The sequence below is a fragment of the Silene latifolia genome, unplaced genomic scaffold, assembly GCF_048544455.1.
Source record: "Silene latifolia isolate original U9 population unplaced genomic scaffold, ASM4854445v1 scaffold_20.1, whole genome shotgun sequence".
NCBI classification, from domain to species: Eukaryota; Viridiplantae; Streptophyta; class Magnoliopsida; order Caryophyllales; family Caryophyllaceae; genus Silene; species Silene latifolia.
In genome coordinates, this window is record NW_027413163.1 from 7548649 (window position 1) to 7562322 (window position 13674).

General features: G+C 36.9%; 1 protein-coding gene and 1 long non-coding RNA gene across 2 annotated transcripts; both read right to left on the reverse strand.

The window, feature by feature from the left end:
- Positions 1-1263: 1263 nt before the first annotated feature.
- On the reverse strand, positions 1264-2841 carry LOC141638281 (uncharacterized). Its single transcript, XM_074447688.1, has 2 exons — positions 2240-2841; positions 1264-2134 (listed from the first exon to the last, which is right to left on the reverse strand). The coding sequence occupies exons 1-2, from the start codon at positions 2839-2841 to the stop codon at positions 1264-1266; spliced, it is 1473 nt and encodes a 490-aa protein (XP_074303789.1).
- Positions 2842-8978: 6137 nt separating this feature from the next.
- LOC141638370 (uncharacterized) lies at positions 8979-13117 on the reverse strand. The gene is made up of 3 exons (XR_012542072.1): positions 12814-13117; positions 11736-11868; positions 8979-9226 (listed from the first exon to the last, which is right to left on the reverse strand). It is a non-coding gene; the product is annotated as an uncharacterized LOC141638370 (long non-coding RNA).
- Positions 13118-13674: the final 557 nt, after the last annotated feature.

The following is a 13674-nucleotide window of genomic DNA, read 5'->3' on the forward strand; positions in this document are numbered from 1 at the left end:
TATGAGATTATAAGGGATTTAAGTCGAATTTAAGTGACGAATTAAACGTGTTAATGATGAACAATAATATACATGAGATTATTAGACTATTGTATCGAAGAATTAGAGAAAACAAACGAAAACAAACAAAGACGAACGAATTACAGAGGACGAAGGAAGAAGAAAGGAAGCAGGAACTGCGGCAGCCTCACGAAGAGGCGCAGCAGGAACTGCGCTCCTTCGAAGAGGCGCAGCAGTTGCTGCGTCCTTTCTCGACGGTTTGTCTTCTGGAAATCCGTAAAAAGAGGTTTTAAAGCACGGTTTTAAAAGGTGTTTTCGACATAAACCTTACATTAGTGATACAAAAAGGTAAATAACAATAAATAAAAGAGAGTTTTACACCCTCAGACTTACATGTTTGACGAAACGAGAAGAACTAAGTTATCGATTAGTGATGCTCGACTCGAATGTAGACGAAAGTGCCCTCGTAAGAGGAAAACGATTAGATTAATTAAGTTGATTGATGTGGAGTTGGTCAAATAAGTCGGTCATGCAAACGAGGCTGATACTCAGAAGGATCCGAGCTTACGTGGTCGAATGTTCAAGCACGTAGACGCCAAAAAGTAAGAACAAAGGTCTAGAATGCAAAGGGAGAAGAGAAGGGCGGACACTCGCGTGAGAAATATGAGGAGCGAAGGCTCCTATTTATACTAATCACGTGAAGGAATTAGGGTTTCGGAGAGACTTTGGAAGTGAATCTCGGAAATATATGAAAAAGATACGAAAAATACGCGAGAGAAAGGACTGGGAAGAGGCGCAAATCATCTGCGTCTCTTGGAAGAGGCGCAAAGACTGCCGCGTCTGTTCCCAAGTGGTTTCCTCCTGCGGAAGAAAGATTTTCGTGTTTAAGTTATAGAAGGACGGAATAATTTGATTTTCCTTAATATTTTGAATGAATATTACGGGAAATTGTTTACCAAAGAATAAAGATTGTGAAATAATTATAAAATATGGAATAGAAATATCCGGAACATTCCAGAACATTCCGATTCGGGATTTAACGGTTATCAGAAAATGGAGACGGTTTTAGGCCCGGACTCCAAATGTACTCTAATTACTGTCAAAACGACCGTATCGGCACGTAGATGACAACTAAGAGGTAGATATTAGTATTTGAGCAATCACTTGACGATAAACTTACGAACTGTCACAAATCGTTCCGCGTACCAAACATGCGGCCCAATCATCACCGGGTGGTTTGCGAGAGGTGCAGAAATGAGGTATCTACACCCACCCACTCCCATTTTCATTCATGGCTTTCATGATGCCTGGATGCCTGTCAGATATTACACAAAGACCACTTCGTTGTGTAACCAAACATCTTATACATGCCAAAAACCAAGACCATGTCTCCGTAGTCTTCAATTCAACAATGGCAAAAGCAAGAGGATATAGTTGATCATTGGCATCAACACCCATAGCAATCATAAGCACACCTTTATACTTGCCATACAAATGAGTCCCATCAATTGTAATTATAGGGCGACAATGAGGGAATCCCTTGATTGATGCTCCAAAAGCCCAAAATACCCGGCCAAATATCACAACATTTGGATCATCAGTTGGATAATTTACAAATTGAACAACAGTACCGGGATTAGCTTCCTTCAGAGCTTCAAAGAATCGAGGAAGCAACTGGTATGATAACTCCCAATCACCAAATATGTCGGCAAGAGCTTTTTGTTTAGCTTTCCATGCCTTTATATAAGTGATCTTGTAGTTATATTTATCAATTATTATTTCAATAATTGCATTTACCGTCAACCCCCAGTCTGCCTCCACAATATTCCTAATGGCATTACTACTGAAAGTTCTTCTCAAGTTTCGGTGGTCTATAGGCATGGTGTCTCCTACACATGATCTCTCATGACCACCATTGTATCTCACAATAGTAAATGCATCGGAAACCAATTTTTTTTTGGGTGCTCTTAATGTCCAACTACATGATGTAGATCTTCTCCCACATTTGTATGTCACAGTGTGAGGCTTTGACTCATGAATTTTGAAACTTTGATTCACCCTCAAATTATACGATGTAATTGCTTCCGTCAAAGATCTCTTATTAGGAAATGTTTGACCAACAGAAAACTCTCCCCTAACATCATATGGGACAACATTTTTCCAATTAGCCTAATTATTCCCTTGTATTTCATCAAATTTAGAAATACTAGTGAATTCCGGATTTGGGGCAGTGGAAGACACATGATCAATGTCTTCCTCATCCTCATCATCCTCATCACTAGCATTCTCTAGTCTTAAATCAACATCATCCTCAACTTCATCCCCTTGAATATTACCGTCACCCACCTCTACTCCGATATTATTTGTTAACAATGACACATACCGATCATCACTCCCTAAACCTTGTACATTATGCGTGGGTGACATAAAATTATTGAGAAAGAGATTATTGTCATTTAACATCCTAGTAAAAGACACATTCGGTACTACATTTGCATTACTCACTTGAGGTTGTTGAATTGGTACCAACTCAACATAAATGTCCATAGATCCCGCCTTTGAATGACATATACTAGCCCACATCGCTTGTAAAGAACGGTCATTATTGAGAGAAACAACCTTAAAACATCCAAGACTAGGAAACTTCATTTTCAACACTAATTTATACTTACTACTATCAAGACCAATGGTTGTGTATATCTCACTGTGGAGATCATTGAAGCTCATGTTACTATTAGCAAAAATAAAAGACTCATTTCCACCTACATAGCTTACACACCCATCTCCTTCAACTATTTCACCATCCCAATAACACAATAAGGGAAAATGACTCCTCTCCATAGCTATAACTAAAAAAAATCGAACTACAACACTAACAACCACCTAAATTCAACACAAACATGAAATATATGGAATAATAATCAAAAACTAGAGTAAATAGCTACTCTAATCAAGTACTAATTAAGAAACTAAGTAAGCTAATACCTTCAATATGTTTCGAATTTGCCCAAGAAATACCCAAATATTTGTTTGATATGGCTTAGAGAATAATAAATTGTGTTTTAATCAAACCAATTGACTGATTTAGAGTTGATTTTGGGGGAAAAATCGAATAAATCACTACTACAGATACAGGCTATAACAACGGTCAAAAACCGTTGTTATATAAAAAAGCGGACGTTGTTAAAGCGTCCGTTGTAGAAGGTTTTAACAACGGTTAGTTTTCCTACGGAAACCGTTGTTAAAACTATTAACAACGGTTTTAAATATAAAAACCCGTTGTGGAAAGTGTGACTCAATTTTGGGGGGAAAGTTATAACAATGGGTTTTAATATACAAAACCGTTGTTATAACTAAAGACAACGGGTTGTTTGTAAATAACCGTTGTTGTTTGTTCTTAAAAAATAAAAAAAAAAAATTAAATATTACTAGCTATAAATATTAAAGCATCCCTTACCAACATATTAAAGCATCCTTTACTAACATTCATTAATTGAAACAACATGGCAATGAACCCTAATTTTATCAACAACGAAGAATGGCTTACACAAACGATTGAAGATGATGGGAAGGTTCTCGTAGGGCTTCCGCCGATCAACACCCATTAATCAAAGCATCCCTTGAACATCAACGGAATTATTGGATTAAGAGGCGTGAAGCGATCCGCTTGTCAACAAAGCCTCATCATCATCATCATCTTCATACCCTAGTACTGTTACATTCATGCAACTTGGTCGCAGCCAGAGATATGTTGAGTTGTACTCTTCCAACCTTATCTCCACATGCAAGTCGTGTCCTTGCATATATTCAATCTGTTATTGCAAAATATGAAGCCAATGACCCCGGAAGTTAGCGGTATACCGAGTGGCGTGATTGGTGGCGAGGTTGAGAAGCGTTTTTACGCTTAACCAGGGGTTGTTCCGCTTATTATACATCTTTTGATTTTACGATAATTGCTGTAATGTATTTGGTTTAAAATTAAATGAAATGATCATTTTGAAAGTGTTGAGTTATGCTTGTTTGATTTGCTTCCATTTTTTCAACTCCATAGATCTATCAGTCATCATCAAGATCTGATTATGGCACAACTTCCTAACATATATGGCACAACTTCCTAACATATATATTAATTAAAAAACAACTCAACCCACACATTAGTATAAATACATTGCATTATCTCAACTAACATGCATTTCCATTATCTCAATATATTCTCCAAACCCTAACTGCTAAAACATGCTCGATCCGTACTGAAGGACGCCAAAGAAGATGGAAATGAAATAATTAGAAACAAACCTGATAATTACAGAACGTACGTAAAGAGACGATGAAATCAACAGTGACGGCGAGAAGATAAAGCGACGATGAGAAAGAGAGAAAGAGACGATGAGAAAGTGTGTGTTTTGTGTTTGTGTTTGTCTTTCTTTGGGTTTGTGTTTGTGTATTAAGGTTTGTGTTTTGTGGCTGCAGCAGACTTGTGTTTGTGTGGTTTATAGTATGGAAGGTATTGACAACGGTTATTAAACAACAACCGTTGTGAAATATGTTTTAACAACGGTTGTAAAAAACACCCGTTGTTAAATAAGTTTTAACAACGGGTTTCAAAAATAACCGTTGTGATTACTTTTCACTAACTTTGCGCCAATTTTGCGCCAAATTATTAACAACGGTTGTGCATGTGTGACCCGTTGTTAAAACTAATAACAACGGTTTTTATAACCATACCCGTTGTAATTGATTTTAGTAAAATTCGCGCCATACATTCTACAACGTCTATTGTGATTTTCGTGAATAATCGTTGTTAAAGGGGCGTTGTAGTTGCCTGGATTTGTAGTAGTGAATAGAGTTAGGGTTTTCATTTGGGGATTTTTTTTTTCGAAATGAATGACGGGGTAGGGGAAGAGAAGAAACTCGCGTGTATAGCAAAGGGTTAAGTCGCTCTCCCGGTGAGCGACTTGAGCTCTTCTCCAGCTTCGCAAAAATCGAGCCTACGTGGACCCATTTTTGACAATAACTTTGAAAACGCACCTATTTCGTTTATTACTTTGTTATAAAAGCCCGTCTTAGAAAAAAATTCTCATTAATCATCTTCATCCTCGCAAGGTGGTAAGCTAAACGAGCATAAGACTCGCTAGAAATTTTTTCGAAAAAGAACGTTAAGTTTTTCGGACTTGTCGAATATCAAATAATTTGTTAGGAACACTAATCGAACCTAAACAAATTTCAGTAAAACGGAAAATTATCCGTCAATTTCAAGATTTGGAGAACGCTAAGTTTTTCGAACGCCATATACATTTGGATCACCATCATGGTGATTATACGTGCGTAACTCGCCAGTCAGTTTAATACCACCTTAAACGAATTTGAAATTTTTTAATCAAAATTCAAAAGAAGTTATTTTTGGAATCTTTCGATGCCATTGATCAGGGTACTCTGAAGATAACCAATTGGCTAAAATCAAGATGAGGGGAAGACACAGGGTGTCGTACACAATTAGGGGATTTTTTGATGTTTTTTTTTTTAAAAAAAAAAAAAAAAAAAAAAAAAAAAAAAAAAACTAAACGAATTGTTGGAAAATCCTGCCGGTGAGCGCCATAAGTTTTCGCTCACCGGCAAGAATGCGGAAGCGATTTTCTAGAGTCCTCAAGAAATAGGCTCTGATACCATATTAGGATTATTGAACGGAGACGATAATAAGGGAGATTATATTATTGATAGTTGTTGTTTTACATCGATATGGTGAGGTATTTATAATACCTCCCAACTTAATGAAACCCTAACCCTAAAATGGCCAACCCTAATGGTAGTCGGGCCTAGTATAGGCCCAATATCCTAATACCCTCCCGCAATCGTAAAGGCAGTGTATTACGAACTTTACGATTGGAGAACAAGAAAAATACTAGCAGATAATAATTAAAATAAAAACATGGATTTTCAAATCTTCACGAATCTTCTTTACGAAAAACTTCTCATCGTCGCAAGGCAGTAGATATTGCGTATAGGACTCGCCAGACATTTCTTTTTGGGTGCGTATAGGACTCGCTAGACAATTTCTTACGTAACTCGCCAGTCGTTTTGGGTGCGTAACTCGTCAGTTTTTTTCAGTAGTTTTCTTCAATGCGTAACTCGCCAGTTTTTTTTCAGTGCTACCTTTGTCATAATTGATGATTTTCGAAAGAGAAGAATCACGATTGTTTTTTTAGGTTTGGGCAATTTATTCTAGGTAAAAAAAAATGGAAAATTGACAAAAGTCGAAACACAGCGCACAACATTAGCACCTCATCATCAGTCATCCTTTCAATAAGTAATGATGAGATGAAAAAAAATCATCTGAATTCTGAATGAATGAATATGGTTGTATGCGCATACAATTGTCGGCACTGATATTTTGAGAGTTTTTTTTTTCTTATTAAATTTCATCGGTGGCCATCGTAGGTTATTGCCCACCGGCAAGAAGGCGGAAGCGTATCTAGAGACCTTAAGAAAGAGGCTCTGATACCATATTAGGATTATTGAAGGGAGACGATAATAAGGGAGATTATATTATTGATAGTTGTTGTTTACATCGATATGGTGAGGTATTTATAATACCTCCCAACTTAATGAAAACCCTAACCCTAAAATGGTCAACCCTAATGGTAGCCGGGCCTAGTATAGGCCCAATATCCTAATAATAACAAAAGAGGACGGTTGGACTTTTTGCCAACCGTCCTCTAAGGCAACGAGGACGGGTCATTTAAGGACGGTTCGTTTAAGCAGTAAGGACGGTTTTTAACCGTTCTCTTTGGCCTTTTTTGTAGTAGTATAATATATGTGAACGAATATTAATTCGATAAATTGTGTTTATGCGCTATCAGTTAAAGTTAGCCCAAATATATAGTGATCCACCATGGTTTATTAAATACGGGATTATTTACGTCTTAAAAAGTAAGGGTCAATCAACTGTCTAAGTGTAGATACCCATTAGGTTTGCTAATGCATGATGGGCGCATTAGACTAAGAAAACTATATATAAGTCACCTGGATTATGGACCCTAGTAGCACACACAATAACCTAATCTCCCCGCATCTGATAGGAAATATAGTATATGTCGAGATATCGACATCAATTAATTAGGGAATATGGTATATGTGAATATACCATATAGAATAATATATTATTATTTGGTATAAGAAATATTGTCTTACCAAAATTAGAATATCCTAGCTAGTATTATATAAACGTGTTATTGTAATCGTTAGAAACATTATAACTGAATAATACAAACGATTTATGAATTCTCTCCCCTTCTCTATTTCTAATATGGTATCAGAGCCAGTGTGACCGAAGGTCACGGGTTCAAATCCTGACAACCTCAAAACTCCTCAAAAACTCGAAGTGGAAACCCAGCACACGGTACGGGGGAGCCCGGTGCACAACTAACCACTCTTCAAGCCCAACAGGCATTTGAGTGAGGGAGCGTAATAGGAATATTTATAATAGTTGGGCCTCAACCATCACCTTAAAGTTTTGGTTGAGTTGGTTCATCTATCATTATACTAAATAATAATATATTATTCTATATGGTATATTCACATATACCGTATTCCCAAATTAATTGATGTCGATATCTCGACATATACTATATTTCCTATCAGTTATTAATAAAAGGACGGTTGTAGGTTGAAGCCGTCTTCTTTTATTTTTATAAGAGCACGGTTCGCTCTCTAAACCGCCTTGTTTTACAGACATGGCGCTCCTTATTTTTGCACATCTACATCACGCTTTATCAAGGAACCGTCGTCTTTTCATCTACTACGAAATCAATTTAGCACGCAATCCATAAATATATTTAGCACCATTTTCGCATAAATCCGTGATCGTTCACCATTATATTTAAAAAAAATACATTATTCATGCCCCATACGAAATAGTCGTTTAGCTCAAAAACCGCCGTTACATTTCAAAAAATCCAACACATTTTACAATAATAATCTAAATCCAACCGGATAAAATGAAATAAGTTTCAACCCTCAAAATACAAACTATTGATAATTGATCGTTTTATCCAAGCACTAAACACGAGTTCTTCCATCCACACACTATTACTTAAGCTATCTAGCTAACATCCAAGTGGTCGTAAATAATTTAAACATTATCATCAATTACTGTCGCCTCAAACCATAATGCATATGTAGCCTAAATGTCCCACATATCATCAATTTGCTAAACTGAGTACGTCATGGGGGCTTTAAGCATGAACTACATATAAGTAACCAAAAGATACAATTAAAATTTCGGTATTGCTTTTTCACATACACCTTTTACTCTTTCACATACGTAATTTACAAGGTTACCCTTGTCATTTCTTCATCCTTTTCCCCAATCAATTATTTTTCTCCCTTCCCTAATCCCCCTTCACCATTAAATCACCCCCATCCATCTCCATTAACCACCACACACCTCCATTAACCACCATCTCGCCGGCCGCACTCCCCACTCCCCGCCACTTCGGCCGACACCAGTTCCTGCTCCGACCTTGGCCAGCCACCCGTGCACCGGACTCCCTTCCCCCTGCAACTGCCGCACTCCCCTCCCATCCCCCTGCGATTCCGAGTCCGGCTACCACCGCACAACGTTTAGTAAGCAAACTTTCCTATCATACAAATTGACTAATGCTAGTCTTGTCTTTGGCTACATTTTACCGAGAAAGGGAACATATCTTGAATTCTAAATCATTGTGTAGGTAACCAGTCAACAAAGACGAGCATCACGGCATTAAGCCATCATTTTCAAGAGATGCTTCAATCTAGATTATAAACCCAATTTTAGGTCAAATAATTAATAAGAAATAAACAACTTTTAATAATTGCTAAACAAATTAGTATTACTTCATTAATCGAAGAATTTGAAGAATTATAATCCATTGTTCAAGTTTTAGAAGAATTAGGTTTTAATTTTAGGGAGAATGGTATATAAAATACCTAGTTTGTTTAGATTTAGGAAAAGGGTAGAGTATGGAAATTTTATGAAAAAAAATATATGAAAGAGTAAAAGGCGTATGTGAAAGAGCAACACCCTAAAATTATATACATATCATAACCTGTAATTTATCTAAAATGAAGTAATGATTAAAAATAAAAGAAACAAAAGACATACGTTTGGAATAATATCAATGTATCATCCTCTGATAATGCCCAGCATATTTTGGGAAGCATAATATCCACATAAGATGATCCCTAAGAGCTGCGTACGACACGAAAATAGAAACCACGTCAACTGTAAGTTATAAGCAATAAACCCAAACAATAAAAGATAACTATATAATCTAGGAGATAAAAGTATTGTTAATGTCGTCTCTTGTATAAATACTCCTCATTGTTCATAAAGTAATGCATGCAAATAATAAGCAATTACCTACAAACTAAGAACCAGCAGTGTTCTTAACTCATAATTGAACATATAGAACACGACGAATATAAAAATTAAGGTCAAGACGAATCATACTCTATTCCGGCCTTAAAAGGTTCATCAACTTTCTTGTTTTTTAATTAACCTTCCAACTACGACTACTATCTACTCCTTCCGTCTCAGTTAATTGTTGTCCTTTGATTTTGGCACAAAGACCAAGGAAAGAGAAATGAGCCAATTACTAAATTACAAGTGAGTGTGAATGATCAAATTGCTTATCAAGTTCATTCTTAAAATAGAAAGAACAATAAATGATTGAGACACCCCAATATGAAAAAAGATAACAAATGACCAGGACATAGGGAGTAATATCTAGTGCCAATGTGCCATAATGCTACCTCATTGCCTATATATATAAACAAATAATGGATTTCGGTTTTATCGTCAAACGAAATTTCATCTTATTCTATTACACTATATATACACATTACTAGAAAAATCGCATTGAGTTTGTACATTGTTGTATTGGTGGTTTGGGTCCAATTCGTTGTCAATTTGGTAGTGTCGGTTATGCCTAAATAAATAAATAAACAGTTAAGTCAATCCCCATTCTTTTTAGTTGTCTTTTTTAGAGTTCAGGTAAATTTCTAATACTCCGTAATGCTTAACACACAAGGGCTCTCAGATTAGCTGCATAGCCATGTAAGATAATGAGAAACACCACCATTCTAGCAACATAAACACGGGTTCTTTTCACCAAATAAGCAGTCATTAATCGTGTTATGAATAATACTACACAAATTCTCATTATAGACGGACACTATCCGTCTATACGTATAGACGGATACCACTTCCCCTCACAAAATACCCATTTGCCATAAAGTGGGAAGCACATGGGGGGTGCCCCACCTTGTCCCCCCTACCCATTTTATTAGAGGTCTTTACCCGTCTGTTCGCCCCACCTGTCTATACCAAGACCTATCGTAAATATATATCATAAACTTGGCTTAATCATACTCCCTCTGTTTTTTTTTAATTATCATTCTCACTTTTCGAGACAATGACTTTTCTCTTCAATATTTCTCAAAATATATGACCAAATATGTTGAAATGTATACCCATATTAAAGAATTTTTTGCTAAAATGGGCGATTTTGACTAATTATTTAACGAAATGGGTCGACTTTGAAATTAATTACCCAAAATGGGTCCACGTCATACCCGAACCTAGGTTTGTATTTAAGTCGCCATCTCGGTTGGCGACCATACCCAAATTGCAACCAAACCTAAATTTTGCTGTTATGATAATTGAGCATAAAATCGCCATGGGGGCTGGCGACTTGGCCTAAAGTCGTCATGCACCTTGGCGACTTGAATGGGCAGTGTTTGGGCCAACTCAGATTCAAGTAGCCATGGGGCTGGCGATTTGGCCTAAAGTAGCCATGGGGGCTGGCTACTTGGCCTAATTTTTTTTTTTCCCCCTGATTTGGGGCTATGAAACTGGGAAGGTGAGAAATATGTCTTCGAAGTAAGTCGCCAAGCGCTGTGGCGATTTGACCGTTGACCATAGCTTCGTAAATTCCAAGCCTACGTGGACCCATTTTCGACAATTATTTTGGGAATCGACCTATTCCGTTAAATAATTAGTGAAAATCGCCCATTTTAGAAACGGATTCCATATTAAAGCTCTATTCATTAGGAATTTTATGGTGTAATTTTTATAATTTTCCGACCAATATATTTTTGTATAAATTGAATTCAAAGGCTCACCTCGTAAATTGAAAACGTCAATTATTTTAGAACGGAGGCAGTATTTAATTTATTAAAACAAATGTAAAATTTATGCAATAATTGCAATTTCTTAAATCGTATACATGCTTAACTTACATAATAAGTGTACCCTTGAAAAATGTACAAGGCTCTAAACTTCCAACTGAATCACACTACACTTTCCGTTGGATTAAGAGCAGCCAACATTCAATTTTTACTACCATTTATAGAATAAAATAATTAGCACATCGTATAATCAGTGGCATCAAATAATATAATTAATAGTAGTATGAAAAATATGGTACATACCCTTCATAATATGGAGCAAAAATAAACTTTCAACCCCTTTCACAACCCGTACATGCCATAGCCTTAACAAAAGTGACGGACTTTCTCTAAATGTGTTGCGAATTATGCTTTGTGCCATACTTTAAATGCCTAATTGATTAGAAATTTAATGTGCCATTTTTCAAAATGAAGTTTAAGTAACTTGGTATTGTTCATATAAATAAGGCATACAGACTAAGTTGGCATGAGATGATGAGACTACAAGTTCTTAGTTGAAATAACCTGACCTTTTGTAACTCTCGATAGTGTGTTACCAGCTCTCTTTCACTTCCCAGGTTCATTCCATCAACTTCTTTTTTCTCTCTTCACATCACCACCTCCTCTTTTTATGCCAATATAATCCAATCTTTTTCCGGATTTCTAAGGTGCACGCAAAAACAACAACAACAACATCAGAGCCTTAATCCCAAAATGAATTGGGGTCGGCTGACATGAATCATCTTTTAGAACCGTCTATGGGTGAACACACACCTCAAAATGCGAATAGAAAATGGAAAAGTGAAACACAAAATATCAAAACTGTGTACCCATTGGTATTTAATATCAGGCTACGAGCTCGTAACACTGCATCAGAATGATTTATAAAGGGTGTGAAATTTACCACAGTTGTAGTTAGAGATAAACCAGGCTGCATTTGTAGTTTTGCAACGACCGGGATCAGGCGGCAACACTATGGCAACTATAGATACCTGTTTAATTTGGTTTGCATTACTAACTCCAGTACGTAGCACTCAAAGCCATTTCCTCAAGAGGTAGGAGAAGAAGTAATGCAAGCATTGCACTTACAACAGCATCAGCAGTGAATCCACAATCAGAACTCGTCTTCGCAAACAACGGTCTTGACAGATCGATAATGAGTCTTATACAAAGACGGTCTTAGGGGAGAGTTGTCCTCTACCGAAGCCTGATGATAAGAGACGCCTATATGTTTGGGTGAGTACTTGGCTACAATATTTACCCTAGTAAATTTAGAACATATTGTATTCTTCACAACCAAATACTATCAAAACCACTCGATCTAAATTAATCAGAAGCACATCAACACACAAAACATGACATAATTGAGTACGATTAATTTTCAAGCAAATGATATACTTTATGAAATTGGCCGCAATCAACTACTAACAATCGAATCGAATACAAAATACACTAAATTTATACTAACAGCTATAAAAAATTTATATCACCAAATTGTATCTCTCAAAATTTATACTAATACTCCATTGATAAAACACAAATATCAAAAAGGGAAGGTGGAGTAATAACTGCTAACAAATCGAATCGAATGCAAAGTAGAAATTGTACCAATGAAGTAAGAAGGTTACAGGCCGGAAATGGTGACTTGACGCGGTGGCTAGCGACGGCGTGGATATCCAGCGACGGGCTGTGCGTGGTGGTGACAGAAGAAGTGTGCCTGTGGTGGTGGTTGCCGGTTGGGATATAACGGAGGGGGATTCGATAGTGGTGGTTCGCGTCAAGACAAGTGCGTGGTGGCCGGCGGCGATGGAAGTTGTGGTAGTTGGCTTTTGAGTAAGGCAAGGGAACGAATGGGGTAGGGCAAGGGATTGTTGAGCGATTAACTCTGACATTTTTGGAAACATGTATTAGAGAGACGACGGTTGAGAAGTAAACCGTAATCAACCGTCGTCATCCCTCTACTATTAAGAGAATAAAAATTCACTATGACATTTTTTTCCGTTAAGGATTTAAACTATGCGAGTTTACAGTTAAGGACCTACAATTTAACGTCGTCAAAGATTCACGGCTAAAAGCTTATCTTGCGTTGAAAAACACGTGGGTCCCATACTAAAGACTTTTTTTTATTGTTAGATTTTTAGAACACAAATTAGAAAATTTAAAAAATTGGGGTTGGTTATTTAACTATTTAACTAGTTTTGGGACCCGTGAGAATTACGGGTTTTTTTTAAGTCTTTTGTGTTGGAGCCCGGTTTTTTCGGTTCGTTCTAACTTGCAACCATTGTGTATTTGTTGGGTGATGTTGAAGTTTAAGTTGAATTTCACCATCTTTTGAATTCTGACGGTCTTCGGCTGTTAAGGGATGTGATTGCAGTTGCGCAGATATGGCCAATGGGGTTGATTTCAGTTTGTATGATCTTGTAGACGTGTTCGTCAACGATGGTTGGTGGACTGGCCGAATTATAGATG

Coding starts and splice junctions, on each gene's coding strand:
- LOC141638281 (XM_074447688.1), bottom strand. CDS start 2,841: ATGGAGAGGAGTCATTTTCCCTTATTGTGTTATTGGGATGGTGAAATA. Junction 2,135..2,239: donor GAGGAAGACATTGATCATGT/GTCTTCCACTGC, acceptor ATATGATGTTAG/GGGAGAGTTTTCTGTTGGTC.